Here is a 14,022-nt window from a genome sequence, read left to right as displayed (position 1 = left end):
GATAAAACGAATTCACAAATAGATGTACTTTTCAATAAACTTTAGATTTCATGAAAAAAATCAGCGACTTTACTATAAAAACAAAAAAGTTAGATGGGGTATTTTGAATTTTCATGATTTTCAAACTTTGTTAAGCTATACCGGCAAACGGAAGTAAGCAAAACTGCCTGCTCCAGGGGGAAATGAAAGCCAGGGTAATAGAGGGGGGATTCATACTGAGAATGATGCAATTATGAAGCCGAAAACCGTTTTTTTTTACATTTTCTGGAACTGGGTTTTAAAACCTGGTTCGTCACTAATGGGTTAATATAAAAATAAAAAAAACTGTATGTTTGGTGTGGTACAACAAACCAATTTTTAGGGTGCAAAAGTTTTGGAAATTAATATTTTTTACCCACTTTGGGATTGTCACAGGCACAACCACAAATTATGGGAGCGTTAATATCTCCCCATCCAAAAAAAATCTAAAATCTCTTGGCGCCCTGGTTTAATGCCCTTTTTAATAAATGTGCAACCCCCCCTTCGGCCCCCAATAAAAAAGAAATAAGAGGGGGGGGGGGATAGTTGCTGTCTGTTTCAAAACATTTGTTTATAAATTAAGCAATTAGGTTCTCCTTTGTAGGACTGTGATATAACAAGTATGGTTTTAGTTGGGTAGTTTATTCATTCCTGGAGTAAAACACTTTTTTACTCTCCCTTAAATAAAATCTTGGACGTACTTGGTTGTCATCATACTTTTGTATGATTCCATCTATGGAAGCTTAAATTTTTTTAGATTTAAGGTCCTTCAAAAACAAAATTAGCACATGTGCTGAAAGAATTTAATTTTACATACGACTACTAACTATTGCTTTCTCTGTAATTAAGATTTCATTCATTAATTGCATTTTGATATCTTTTTGAGAAACGTTGTAAATAAAAAAAGAAGTTTTAACCCCCAAAATTGATTTGACATAAACTAAAAGATAAAAAAGTTACAGTTATAGACTAAATTGATGGTGTATCTTAAAAGGCTTTCCAATATGGCTTCGATATTTTGTAACGGCTGGTTTTGCCTCTAGCCTCTAGGGTCTCTATATCAAAGAGAGGTGGGAGACACCCAAAGACATTAATTTATGATTAAGATAATAATTATGGAACTATGCAAAGCTTCCCTAAAATGGAGAACTCTATCGGTTCAGTGGTTAAAGATATCTGAGCAGACAAACAAAATAAATCCTTACAACTATATACTAAGCCTCGAGGGCCATTACCTCTCATACAAGAATTTTAATAAAATAAAACAAATTTTTCCGGAAAAATAGACAAAAACCTGCCTCAGACCAATATAATGCTTTCTACAAAGGAGAAGCTGATCGGTTTAGTTGTTAACGAGATCTTTTGAATCAGACAGACATAGACACATATAAGAATGAATTATTTGTTGTTAGATTTATCAATTATGTAGTTATCGCTTTTACGTATAATATGAAACTGTTTCATGTCAATACAGAAAAATAAATGTTTCAAGTTCATAGGAAAAAAATGAATTAGATTGATACACATGTAGTTGTTTATTGAAATAGCATGGACAATTATGTTTAAAAGTAGTGGTATATTAAGTATGTCGTACTAAGACATCTTAGGGCGGGTGAGAAGCTCCATCATCCCAAGAGAAATCATCACTGAAAAAATCTCCCCAAAAAACAAATCATAGCTCAACACTGCATAATAACTAAAAAACGCTAAAAAGGGTTCCTACGGCTGCTATGTCAGATGCGCAAGACCAATAGTTAGAGCAGGGGGAATACCTTGTCACTAAACAGGCGCAACTCTTTACTATGAGAGCTACGACTTCAAGACAGAGCTTAAATCACAAAATATTCTGTTTGTCCTTTGCAAAAATATAAGTTTAACATTATCGCATTCAAGCTTTGTTTTGGGATGGTGGAAGAGGGGGGGGGGGGGGTAAACACTTACGACCTTAATGGCATTCTATAAAGTGTGCTTGATAGTGATATTTTTGATATTTTTCTCTGATTTTAGGCCACATGAATGAGTTTTAATAATTGAAATCTTCAGAAGTATGTATAGATTTATTTTTTAAATTGCTGAAATTATGGGGGTCAACTATCAGTGCATTCAAATCATATTTTTTATTAACCAAAAGAAACAAATTATTGAATAATGATTAATAGCAGATAATGTCCTTATCAAATATTCAGGTAAAGTGCACAGCCCTAGAGCTGGAGCGCATCCATGATGGTAGTTGGATGCTAACGATGGCTGTATAAAAATTGAACTACTATGGCCCTCCTTTACAAAGAAGCTTTTTTTAGTTTAAGGAAACTTTGTTTTTTTTTTTATTTTGGGGCTTTACCTCTTTATTCCCCAGAGCAATGCGACCCCACCCCCCCTCCCAACACACAAAAAATATGGTGTTTGGTCAACCCTAGCTCTCTTTGACGTGCCTTTGGGGTTTTGAGAAGGAAAAAGAATGAAAGCGAACGAAATATGAAGAAAGAGGTAAAAACTCCAAACAGTGTGTGGATTATAGATGGATAAATAAATCAAGAGGTTACAGGAACTCTAATTATTATATTGTACTCTAAATAGTATAGCATTTTGCTTTCATGCGTATGTAATGCTCTGAAAATATTATTTATGCCTGTTTATACAAATAAGCAAATTTAGTTTTAGTAGTTTTAAGCTCGCCCTTAATTTTGCCATGTTTGAAGGATACCCCCCCCCCCCCCCCCTCTGCAATTGCATGCTTCTAATCAAATGAGACGAAATATAAACTAAAAGTATTTGTCTGCTAGAAATTCCTTTTTGATATAGCACAGACTAATTTGTCTGATTACTGCCCTTCAAACAACATAATTGTCAAAAATGGTTTCTATCCATTTATTTTGGCTGTAAAAAGTAAGATTTTTTTGCTGTTTTCAAAAGTTTATACTTTTGTCTTCTACGATTCATTTAACATTGAGCAATTAATGTTATTTATTTATGGAAGATTTTTGTCTTTGTTTGTTTTGACTTAAATCTTAATTATTGTAGTACAATAACCTATGAAGACTATTCTGAATTAGTTTGATAACAGTGAATTTATGGCTGTTGCAATAGATTAATTACACTAGACTATTAGTCAGCTATATATTGTTGCATTTCGCTGTTTTAATGGTTAGATTACATCTGTGTAAATATCTTCCTCTCATATAAACCACATAATAAGTTATTAATGAATCAAGAATAAGGTATAAACAACAAGCGAAATAAAACTAAAATAATATTTGGGGGGTAAATGGAGAGGTCATCAATTTTACGATGTCTTAACCCCCCCCCCCCCCCCCCCCCAACAAAAACAGCTGAATAAATTTAGTTATTGGTATTGATCTCGTAATTAACAAAAAATAAACAATGGTTTTTGTCTGCTAAATTTCCTTTTTTAAGTTTGACGAAAAAAGGAGTCAGATGGACAATCTAGATATATTATGTGTAATAAAATGTCTTCAGATTGTCTTTTTTATTTATTATTTGTTTTTTCATTCTTATGTATGTATTACATTCTTAACAAAATTACTCGCTGATATCCGGAAAATAGGAACAAAAGCACAAAAAAAATAAAAAAAAATAATTTCTTTAAGATTATATAACAAGAAAAAATTGGGTCTTGTTTGTGAAGTTTTTCCATACAAACAAATTCTAATTATAAAAGTGATAGCATGTCTATCCATATTTGTATCTCGACAACCACTGGACCAATGTGGCTCTCCTTTACAGAAAAAGCTTCTCATAGGTCTAAGGAAGTTTCATAACTTTTTTTGGAACAGTACCCCCAACCTCCCCCCTCTAAAATATTTTTTTCCTTTTTAAAACTAATATGCAAAGTAAAGTCTCCTCCTCTTCCCTCATTTGTCCCTAGAGGCCTCTAGAAGTTATACATTTTTGTCTACACAAGTCCTCTTCCCTCACTTGCTGACCGTTCTCTATTTACTCATTCCCTCAGAATGTTATTTGCTTTTGAATTTCGAATATATAGTTGTCGATATTGATTACCACTTTAAAACACTTTTAGGGTCGGTCAGTCCGTAACGGATGGCTAGGTATTATCATTAATTTGGGCATGTTACAATTTTCCTATCGGTTTCAAACATGACGTGATGATTCCTGTAACAATGAAGTACAATTTATACAGCATAGCATCTCTGTAATCATTACCAGAAAAATATTTGAAAAAAATATATTTTGGCTTTAAAAATAATATTTTGTACATAATCATTCTATACATTTGATTTCTAGAATATATATTCCTAAGGCCATTAGGCACAAGGTCATAAGCGATGCATCTGTATAACCGAGTCATTGAATGAAAGTATGTCCATAGCTGAAAGCATCCTTTATTATAGTAATTATAAGCTTTGACTTGAATTGAACCGATTTTTATTGGTTGAAATAAAAATGAAAGACAGTAAAGATTAACAATTATATTTCAATTTTTAAATAACTTATTTCAAGTAACAGATACATGTAATATATGTAACAATAATTTTTAATAAAAAGATCACAAAATTTAACAATGATAAAAATTTTAAATTGATTAGGATTATAATATTATTATTTTATTCATAGCAATTACTTTTGTTATTATAATCATCTTTTCCTTATGGCTTTGAAACCGATAAAATGCAATTTAATATCCGCGGAAATCTGTCTATAATATGAAAGAGGATTAACTCTATGATCGTTACCAGAATATCCGTACGTCCTTTTACTTTAGGTTGATTTTCAACTTTTTGTTATTAAAATGTTTTGTATGATATCATATTCATCTCATTTTTGGAATACTGATTCATATGAAAGTTTTAAATAGAATTGAACATTTATATTCTGCCTTTTCAGTTCTCACAATCTAAAAGTATTACTGTTAGTTTGTCCTACTGTATCATAGCTTTGTTTTTATGGATGTTGTCATCCTTGTTACAAAATAAGAACAAGAACAATTGTATTAATAACCAGAATGAATAACTTATTTGTGATATAACATACCATACATACACTGTCAGGTATTCAGATTTTAATCAATTTCAATAATGCAATATTTGTGTGTATCTTACTGTTTCATTTTGGGGGATAAGGGTGAGGCAATTTATGGAGGAATTACCAACCTAACCTAGCCTGAAATAACCTATCCAAACCTACTGTGGAAATACGACGAAACCACTATGTTTTCTTTCATAATAAAATTAAATTTTGCTTTGTAATACCTATTTTAGGAAGCTTTACACGTGTTGTTGGTTTACTATGATGTTTTAAATACTGGGAGGGCTCTGCATGCAGCCTTTCTTCAGCCGCGTCTAAGCCTCAAATTTAAACCCGTTTAGACGCTTTGAACTGTTTTTTTTATTATTGAAAATGTTGAATTCCTGAGGCTTACAGACGGCTGGCACGCGGCTGCCAAGCTCTGATTTTAGGGGTTTATTTGACACACCATAAATGCATTATTAAAATGAAAAAAATCCAAAAATACTTGTCTCATAATTTATCTCACTATACCAAAAACATATAAATAAAAGAATATTAAAAATTGCATAAAAGCGAATGTAAAATTAAACAACAATAGCAAAAACATTAATATTAATAACATTTATATAGTAAGAATCTTTATATAAACAATTTTATAACTTTTTACTAATAGTGGAATGTTTTTAAGATAATATTAGATTTATAAATTGCTATATTTTAAAGGGAGGTGACATAGCATCCAAAGAAAACTAATTTGCAACAAATAATTTTAAGGAAAAATACATTTTGCATGACACAAAATGGAGATAAATATCAAATTGCAATGAAAGATGAAGCAAAATAGTTTTTTTTTTGGGTGCTATACCAGTTTCCCTTTTTTGTGTTACATGTATTTTTAAAAAAGACTAGATAAAATTGATAGATAAGGGTAAGTTAAACTATTTTTTTAGGGTTCTTTCACAGTAAAGCAATAAGAAGTCCAAAGAAATGTATAAAGTTTTAAAAAACTAATTTATGATCTTTATTTGAATATGTAATTTAACATTTGACTGTGTTATATTTTTCTACTATTAAAGAAAAGAATTCTGATTTCTCTCCCCTGTTATATCATGAAAATTAAAAATAAATCAAAACTTAAATTTTATGGCGTTTTCCATCAAAGTGGCTTGTAGAGCACCAAACTCTACATTCCATTATGGCAATATGGGATAGCTAATAGGTCCCATAAGGTTAGAGCCCAAACTAACCCACCCCCCATATTTTTAATTATCTAAAAGGGGGGGGGGGGGGCAGTGATTGACAGGCACTTTGTGAGAAAGCACCAATTTTAATCTAAAAATTATCCAAAACTAACTAAAATCTTTAATCAGAGTCACTTGCTCCGAAAGTCTCCTCTTTCGGCGGCGTTTGACTTTTTCCGCCGGTGGCGTTTTTCCCACCGCCAAACGGCCACTTCTGGCTGACAGCACTGGTAAACCCTTGGCGTAAAAGACGGGATCTGGCGGCTGCTTCCGCCGCCAAACTGCAATAAAAGATTTGTATTAATATAAAGTCAAAACTGCAGCGTTGAGTACTGGTAAGAAAAAAAAATTCGCAAAACAGTACTTTATTCAAGAATCAAGTTAAGGGAAAAGAGAATTGACAATTAATTGATATACATCCCCAATGAAGATAAACTAAATTATGAATTATCCCATCTTTAGAAATTATTGGTTGAAAGGTTTGAGCGCTTCTAGTTTGGAACCAACCAATCAAAAAGTTATTAATCTGACGATTGAGTTAAAAAAGACGCACAGCTATAACATTTTTAACAGAATATAAAAACAACTGCGGACTAAAATCACGCAACCAACACAAAAAGGAAGGTTTTTATTAAACATGAAAAGTCGATTACGTTCAGAAACTTAATATTTAAAGCAGCGGCGCTACTTATTATATTTGAAAATGATCTGATTATGTAAAGTTATACCTGGCTGTAAAGCCAACTGGTTGGGTATTGTAGGACAGGTCTTCACCTCTGAAACAAACAAATCTCTTACAAATTGGAAATGAAATACTTAATAATAAAAAGTTATTGGTGGAGAAGTTTAGACAATTCTAATTTTGAACTAATCACAATTATTCTATGAAAGTTTCTAGAGTTTTAAAATTCGGTTTCAAGCGTAATTTACAGTCCAATGTTCCCTTCCTCCCTGATTTGATTGCAATCTCTATATATAAGAACACTATAACCTAAATTACCACAAGAAAAAATTATTACCTATGTTTAGTAAGATAGACTGAGGTATGATTAGCAGGAGTGGCGGATATTCCCTCTCCAATCCTGTCTCCTCTACTCTCTATACTTGGCTCTGTTCCCAGCCTAGGAGAAACAAGATTAGCAGGAGTGGCGGATATTCCCTCTCCAATCCTGTCTCCTCTACTCTCTATACTTGGCTCTGTTCCCAGCCTAGGAGAAACAAGATTAGCAGGAGTAGCGGATATTCCATCTCCAATTCTCTCTCCTCTACTCTCTATACTTGGCTCTGTTCCCAACCTAGGAGAAACAAGATTAGCAGGAGTAGCGGATATTCCCTCTTCAATTCTCTCTCCTCTACTCTCTATACTTGGCTCTGTTCCCAGCCTAGGAGAAACAAGATTAGCAGGAGTAGCGGATATTCCATCTCCAATTCTCTCTCCTCTACTCTCTATACTTGGCTCTGTTCCCAACCTAGGAGAAACAAGATTAGCAGGAGTAGCGGATATTCCCTCTTCAATTCTCTCTCCTCTACTCTCTATACTTGGCTCTGTTCCCAACCTAGGAGAAACAAGATTAGCAGGAGTAGCGGATATTCCCTCTTCAATTCTCTCTCCTCTACTCTCTATACTTGGCTCTGTTCCCAGCCTAGGAGAAACAAGATTAGCAGGAGTAGCGGATATTCCCTCTCCAATCCTGTCTCCTCTACTCTCTATACTTGGCTCTGTTCTCAACCTAGGAGAAACAAGATTAGCAGGAGTGGAGGATATTCCCTCTCCAATCCTGTCTCCTCTACTCTCTATACTTGGCTCTGTTCCCAACCTAGGAGAAACCAGATTAGCAGGAGTGGAGGATATTCCCTCTCCAATCCTGTCTCCTCTACTCTCTATACTTGGCTCTGTTCCCAACCTAGGAGAAACAAGATTAGCAGGAGTGGAGGATATTCCCTCTCCAATCCTGTCTCCTCTACTCTCTATACTTGGCTCTGTTCCCAACCTAGGAGAAACAAGATTAGCAGGAGTGGAGGATATTCCCTCTCCAATCCTGTCTCCTCTACTCTCTATACTTGGCTCTGTTCCCAACCTAGGAGAAACAAAATTAGTTATCATGAAAACTAATGACTTTTTGAACTAAAATAATGAGGTTTTTGTCTTTTTAAGCATGATCAACAGACAGACGGACAAAAAATGTATAAAGCAGATCCGTATAAATGTTAGGAATCTTGACTAAAAATTGCAGCTGTCTATTTAAAATAGCAGTTAAGACAATCACATTTCCCACAATAAGGTTTCTATCCTTTTTAGCATGACTGACCATATTCCCTCTATACATGCCTCTGTTCCCAATCTAAGAGAAACTAGATTAGTTAGCATGAAAACTGATGCTTTAAAAAAAAGATTACTGTTCTTTCTTGAAGAGACAAACATACAATACAAAATTTTAAGGAAAACAGCAGTATTATAAAATTTTATAAAGATGGACTAATAATATTCACGTAAATTTTCGCGCCTGACATAGCAGCAGTTAGTAAAATTTCAGAAATAATATAGATTGTACCTAATTTCATTGTTTATTGAGGCCTGTGGTGGTTGACTGTGATTGTCTTCCTGTATTGACTTCATACCAGAGGGCTCAACTCCAGATTTTCTTCTGAAATATTTTCATTAATCAAAATTTTGAAAAGTACATGTAAAAAAAATGGGGGGAGGGATAATTCTTTTCCAGAGAAGATTTTTCTTGGGAGGGTTGAGGTACCCTTACTAAAAATATTTATGAACCTTCCTTGAATTTGGGAAGAAAAAAGGGTTTAAAATAATTTTCCTTGTCAATTCTATTTCAACATTTTAAACCAACCTGTTATGTGGTCTTCTATGGCGACTACCGGCACCCGGCCGCCGCGGCCGACTAAAGCTTTGGCCGCCGCTTCCTGAGGCCGCCGACTTGGCGGCTTCTTCGTCGCTGGATGTTGAATCTGTACTTGAATCTGCGGCCTGATGGTAAGGTGGTCCTCGGGGAACTAAAATTAAGATTGTAACAAAGGACTGTATAATAAGATATATAAGTTTTCCGGAATTTTATAGTTATGGGGAGGCTTGAAATCTGCATCAAATTTTGAGGATTTTTTATAAAATTCGTTTTTTCTATAATTCTTTATCTAAAAGCGGAAATGCAATTTAAGTTAATTAATTTCGGCATCTGTGATTGGTGGATTTAAAAAATAAATCTGCGCTCTGATTGGATGGCGTACATCATTCAACCAATTAGAGCGCAGGTAGTTTAAAATCCACCTATCCTATTAGTCAAAATTAATTAACTTAAAATGCATTTCCGCTTTTTGATAAAGAATTATACAAAAATTAAAATTTGATGCAGATTTCAAATCTCCCCCTAACATTAAAATTCCGGAAAACTTATATATCTTACTGTATAAACCCCCCACCACCCCGTATTATGATAATTAGAGTAAAACACTAGAAGGAGAAAGGGTTAAATAACTGTATCTCCCCATCGCAACCACCTTGTGCAACCTTTCTATTGGGTCATTGAAAATCAACCAATGGTGTCGCTTATATTACAACAGCCAAGTAGCAGAAAATAAGTAGAAGCAGACAAAAGAGGCCTTTGAAAAAGGCAGGGAATTAGTTTTCTGTATATACATCTATAGGTACTATAGATCTGTTTTATGATAAACAAAATTAAAACATTTTCTTAAAATACTATACATTACATATTGCTTCAAATATTAAACTTCAACTCAAAAGATATTAGTTTTAATATAAAAAAGCACTACCTAAATGATTAGTATTAAAAGATAAATATATTCAACTAGACCAGGAGGAAGGGAACAGACATTGGACTGTAGATTATACTGATACCCAAATTTTTATGAACATTCTCACTTATTCGTTGGCTCAAAAACTTTGAATACTTTTAAAAAATCTTTATTGATTGGTTTAAATAAGTAGTGAACAAAATCCCAAACCAATAATTTTACTCTACAAAAGGGTTAACTTTGATTACTATAATTGGGAAATTTATCGTCCATTGTCTTATCCCTTAAGGACTCTGATTGGTACTAGCACTACATATTTTTTTAAAATTAATATGTTCATGCAAGGGTTTAAAAAAAATGTTCAAACCTCGTCTTTTTTCTGGTAGTTTTTCTAGGCTAACATAAGGACTTGAAATAGTATCACAACCTAAAGAACAAAATGCAACTTGTCAAATAAGCGCCAAAAATAAAATCTTTTTCAATCAGATACAAGATGAAAATTAAGAAAAATATTCTGTAATCATGCTATAATTGTAAAGATTAAAAAAAAGAAACTGTTATTTTTAAAGGCAGAAAAGTTGGAGAAAATAGATCAATAATTTTTTCTCCAGATTTTTCTTGGCTTGTTAAGCTTAAGACAAAAAAAAATTAGAAACTGTTACACATTTTCATTTAATGCATTGCAATGTGAGGAGACGAGAACCTTTATTTCACTGTAATGTGAGGAGTTCCTAAGACCATATCAAAACATTTTTAGCAGATTTTTCCAAATCAAAATGGGGGTGAAGGTGTCACTTTTTAAATTAAAAATTTGTTAACTCACTAGGTATAAAAGATTGTTAAGCATTTCGAATGTACAATGCAGATGCTTAAAAGTTTCATATTGTACTAGAACAAAAGCTATACTAAATTTTTTTGGAAAACCACTTTCACCCTCCCATCCCCATTTCCATGTTTACAATGTTGCTAAAATTAAAACGTAAAAATCTTTTTAGAAATCTATGATAAAATTAATTTAAAAAAGATAATGGTGCGTGTTCATTTTTAGCGCTTTTTTGAGGTTACACCAACATTAATAATACAATGAAACACAAATAAAAATATATAAATAAACAAATATATAGAGAAAGGAAAACAAGAAATAAACAATGTTTGTCTTTCTTTAGTTTCTACATACAAAACTTTAATATTAAATGAATTAGAAAATAAACAGCATTCATTATTAATCATGTTTGATTATGAAAAGAATTTCTATAAAAAAAATGAAGTATTACTATATGAGTTATCTATGGACGATATAAGTGATCCAACTATGATTTTTTCAAACCTGAAATTCTTTTAAGATCTGGGGTGCTAAAACTTCGGTTTTCTATACATTTCACTTGCTCACAACTGGCACCGCTAAAATAAATAAGAGCGTCTTATGGTATAAAATTAAATAGTATTACAGAGACATTGGTCTTTAAGTTACATAGGTACCATATAATTACTTTCTTATGTGCTCTTGTGCTTAACCTATCATTTAAAATAGCTTCGCTTATGATAAATGCAATCGTGTATTCAAGGAAAGTGCCTAACGAGCCCAAACCCTAAAATTAAAAAATAAGTTGAGTTAGTTTTTTTCCTTATGTCTCAAGTCCTATTCTTGCTCTGCTCTATTAATATAGAATTCTCCCTCCTTTAATTTAATTCTTTTTATTCTAAAGGGAGTGAGATTTTATGTACTCAACTAAACCTTTGAAAAAAAACGCAACTTAATCATCTTTCTTAGGTAATTAATAAAAATCTTCCAAGATTTAAATGGACAAACCTGGATGGTTGAACAGAATTTGACATTTGTGGTAGAGATCTCAGTTTGTTTCTTTTAAAATTCTCTATCTAAAAAATTAAATAAATTGACATAACACGCGTACAGTTACACTGGATATCAAATACTTAATAGATGTAATTAAACAAGGTGCTAAATTCCAGGAGATGAAGAAATTTAAAAAAGCTATTTTCTTTACATGAAATTAACAAAATTCCTGTCTGTACAAAAAGATTTAACTATCCACTAGACCAATATGGCTCTAATGACTCCACCCTCCCAAGAGAAAATACAGAAAGTATTACCACCTCCAAAAAGGATTTTGTATTAGGTATTTTCTTTTAAAAGCAAAAATTTAAGGAGGTTGGTTAACCTCCTCCATCTTTAAACTACGTCTAGAGGCCTCTGAAGTCGTAAATGTTAGTTTTAAAAGAAAGCATCAACCAAAGAAAACTATAAGAACAAATTTACCATTACCTTTTTCTCCAAGAGATCATCACAATCAGAAGAATCAGGCGTTGACTCGTAAGTGTCCTAAAATTAAAATACAATATTTATATTTTATTACAATATTCCATAAGTCCATCTTTCTTTCTCTTTGTATCCAATAATTCTGTCTTTATAACTTTTATAAAATGACCCTTTACAATAGAATGAAGTTGAAAATGGATTTTTAAAATCTTAATTATATAGGTATTCCTGGCTTAAAATAGTTTGATTTTATTTAAAAAGAGGTTGTTAAATATCTAACTTTAAATCATTAAATTGTCTAAATAGATATATCTTAGGTATCTTAAAAGGGACTTCCAATTAATACATCCACATATTGAGGAATTTCTATCTATCTATCTACCTGAGTCCTACTACTATGTAGGATAGAGACACTAACACTATGATGTCTAGTGTCTGTATCTATCTATCTTATCTACCTGAGTCCTACTACTATGTAGGATAGAAACACTATCACTATGATGTCTAGTGTCTGTATCTATCTATCTATCTACCTGAGTCCTACTACTATGTAGGATAGAAACACTATCACTGTGATGCCCTGGGTCTGTATCTTGAGATTTTATTGTATTTGTGTCAGATCTAAAAATATAATTTAATTAATCATAATAAGAAAATACCCAGGTAGGTAATCATGATCTTTAGAAAATATTTTACTTAAAATTTTCCGAATTTTAAATTAGTACCTACCTAATTTTCTTGGTCTAGTTTTTGTTTAACCCGAATAAGAATATTTTTCTTCAATTGTTAATTTTTATTTAGAATACTTTAGTTATTCCCTCCCCCTCTTTACATATTAAAATAAGTTGAAGGGGGGGATTTTGTGCTCCAAAATGAGATTCTCTGGATATTGCCTACCTGAAAGTATCACACTCCGAATCAGTTTCCTGGCTAGCACTTAATACATTCGATTTCACCAGGGAGGGGACAGGTACTTCTGAACATAAAAAAAGTATTATTATTTATCTGTACCCAATGCATTCGATTTCACCATGGAGGGGACAGGTACTTATAAACATAACAAGGATGACAACATCCATAAGTAGCGAAGCACAAAAATTTTGTATAAGAATTTAAAGATTAGTTGTAAAAAAACATGTATATTGGGGAAAAATCACGAAACCTTTTCAACATTTTTTAAAAACTTTTTAATACTTATATATTAGTACTATGACTAACAGACTGACGGTCAAAGTAAATTACATACTGGATGCTCAAAACAACGGGAAATTTAATTTTGATATTTTTACCTAAAAAAAAAATTGAAATCGGACCAAGATATGAGGAAAAATGTGAAAAATATAAAAATAGCCAAAATCCTGCAATAAGGCAGTCTGACCGCCATTGATGTTTTCTTGAAAAGACAGGAAATTTTATTTTGATATCTATAGCTGAAAAAATTTTGGAAATCGGTCCATAAACACCAAAGTTATGGATAAAATGTGAAAAATACAAAAATAGCCTAAAACCTGCTTAAAGGCAGTCTGACCTCAATTTGTTTTCTTAAAATGACAGGAAATTTTATTTTGATATCTAAAACTGAAAAAATTTTGGAAATAGGACCATAACCACCAAAGATATGGAGAAAAATGTAAAAAATACAAAAATAGCCTAAAACCTGCTAAAAAGCGGTCCGACTGCCATTGATGTTTTATAGTTAATTGTGCCCTTAATAATGGGAATGTTGTCATA

General features: G+C 32.4%; 1 protein-coding gene across 1 annotated transcript in view; it reads right to left on the bottom strand.

Annotated features, from left to right (window-relative positions):
• Positions 1-4,451: 4,451 nt before the first annotated feature.
• LOC145305777 (uncharacterized) overlaps positions 4,452-14,022 on the bottom strand; it is a 71,466-nt gene continuing 61,895 nt past the window's right edge. The window contains exons 28-38 of the mRNA XM_080147577.1: positions 13,189-13,267; positions 12,825-12,912; positions 12,298-12,354; positions 11,824-11,891; positions 11,341-11,414; positions 10,381-10,440; positions 9,095-9,257; positions 8,798-8,890; positions 7,265-7,366; positions 6,974-7,021; positions 4,452-6,526 (exon numbers count right to left, since the gene is read on the bottom strand). Of these exons, the coding sequence (XP_080003703.1) occupies positions 6,367-6,526; positions 6,974-7,021; positions 7,265-7,366; positions 8,798-8,890; positions 9,095-9,257; positions 10,381-10,440; positions 11,341-11,414; positions 11,824-11,891; positions 12,298-12,354; positions 12,825-12,912; positions 13,189-13,267 (992 nt within the window). The 3' untranslated portion in view covers positions 4,452-6,366. The remainder of the gene's footprint in view (positions 6,527-6,973; positions 7,022-7,264; positions 7,367-8,797; positions 8,891-9,094; positions 9,258-10,380; positions 10,441-11,340; positions 11,415-11,823; positions 11,892-12,297; positions 12,355-12,824; positions 12,913-13,188; positions 13,268-14,022) is intronic.

Source organism: Acartia tonsa, chromosome 14, assembly GCF_053477335.1.
Source record: "Acartia tonsa isolate MP-2025a chromosome 14, ASM5347733v1, whole genome shotgun sequence".
Lineage (NCBI taxonomy): Eukaryota > Metazoa > Arthropoda > Copepoda > Calanoida > Acartiidae > Acartia > Acartia tonsa.
Note: the sequence above shows the minus strand (reverse complement) of the source record. Positions and strands in the feature narration are given on the sequence as shown.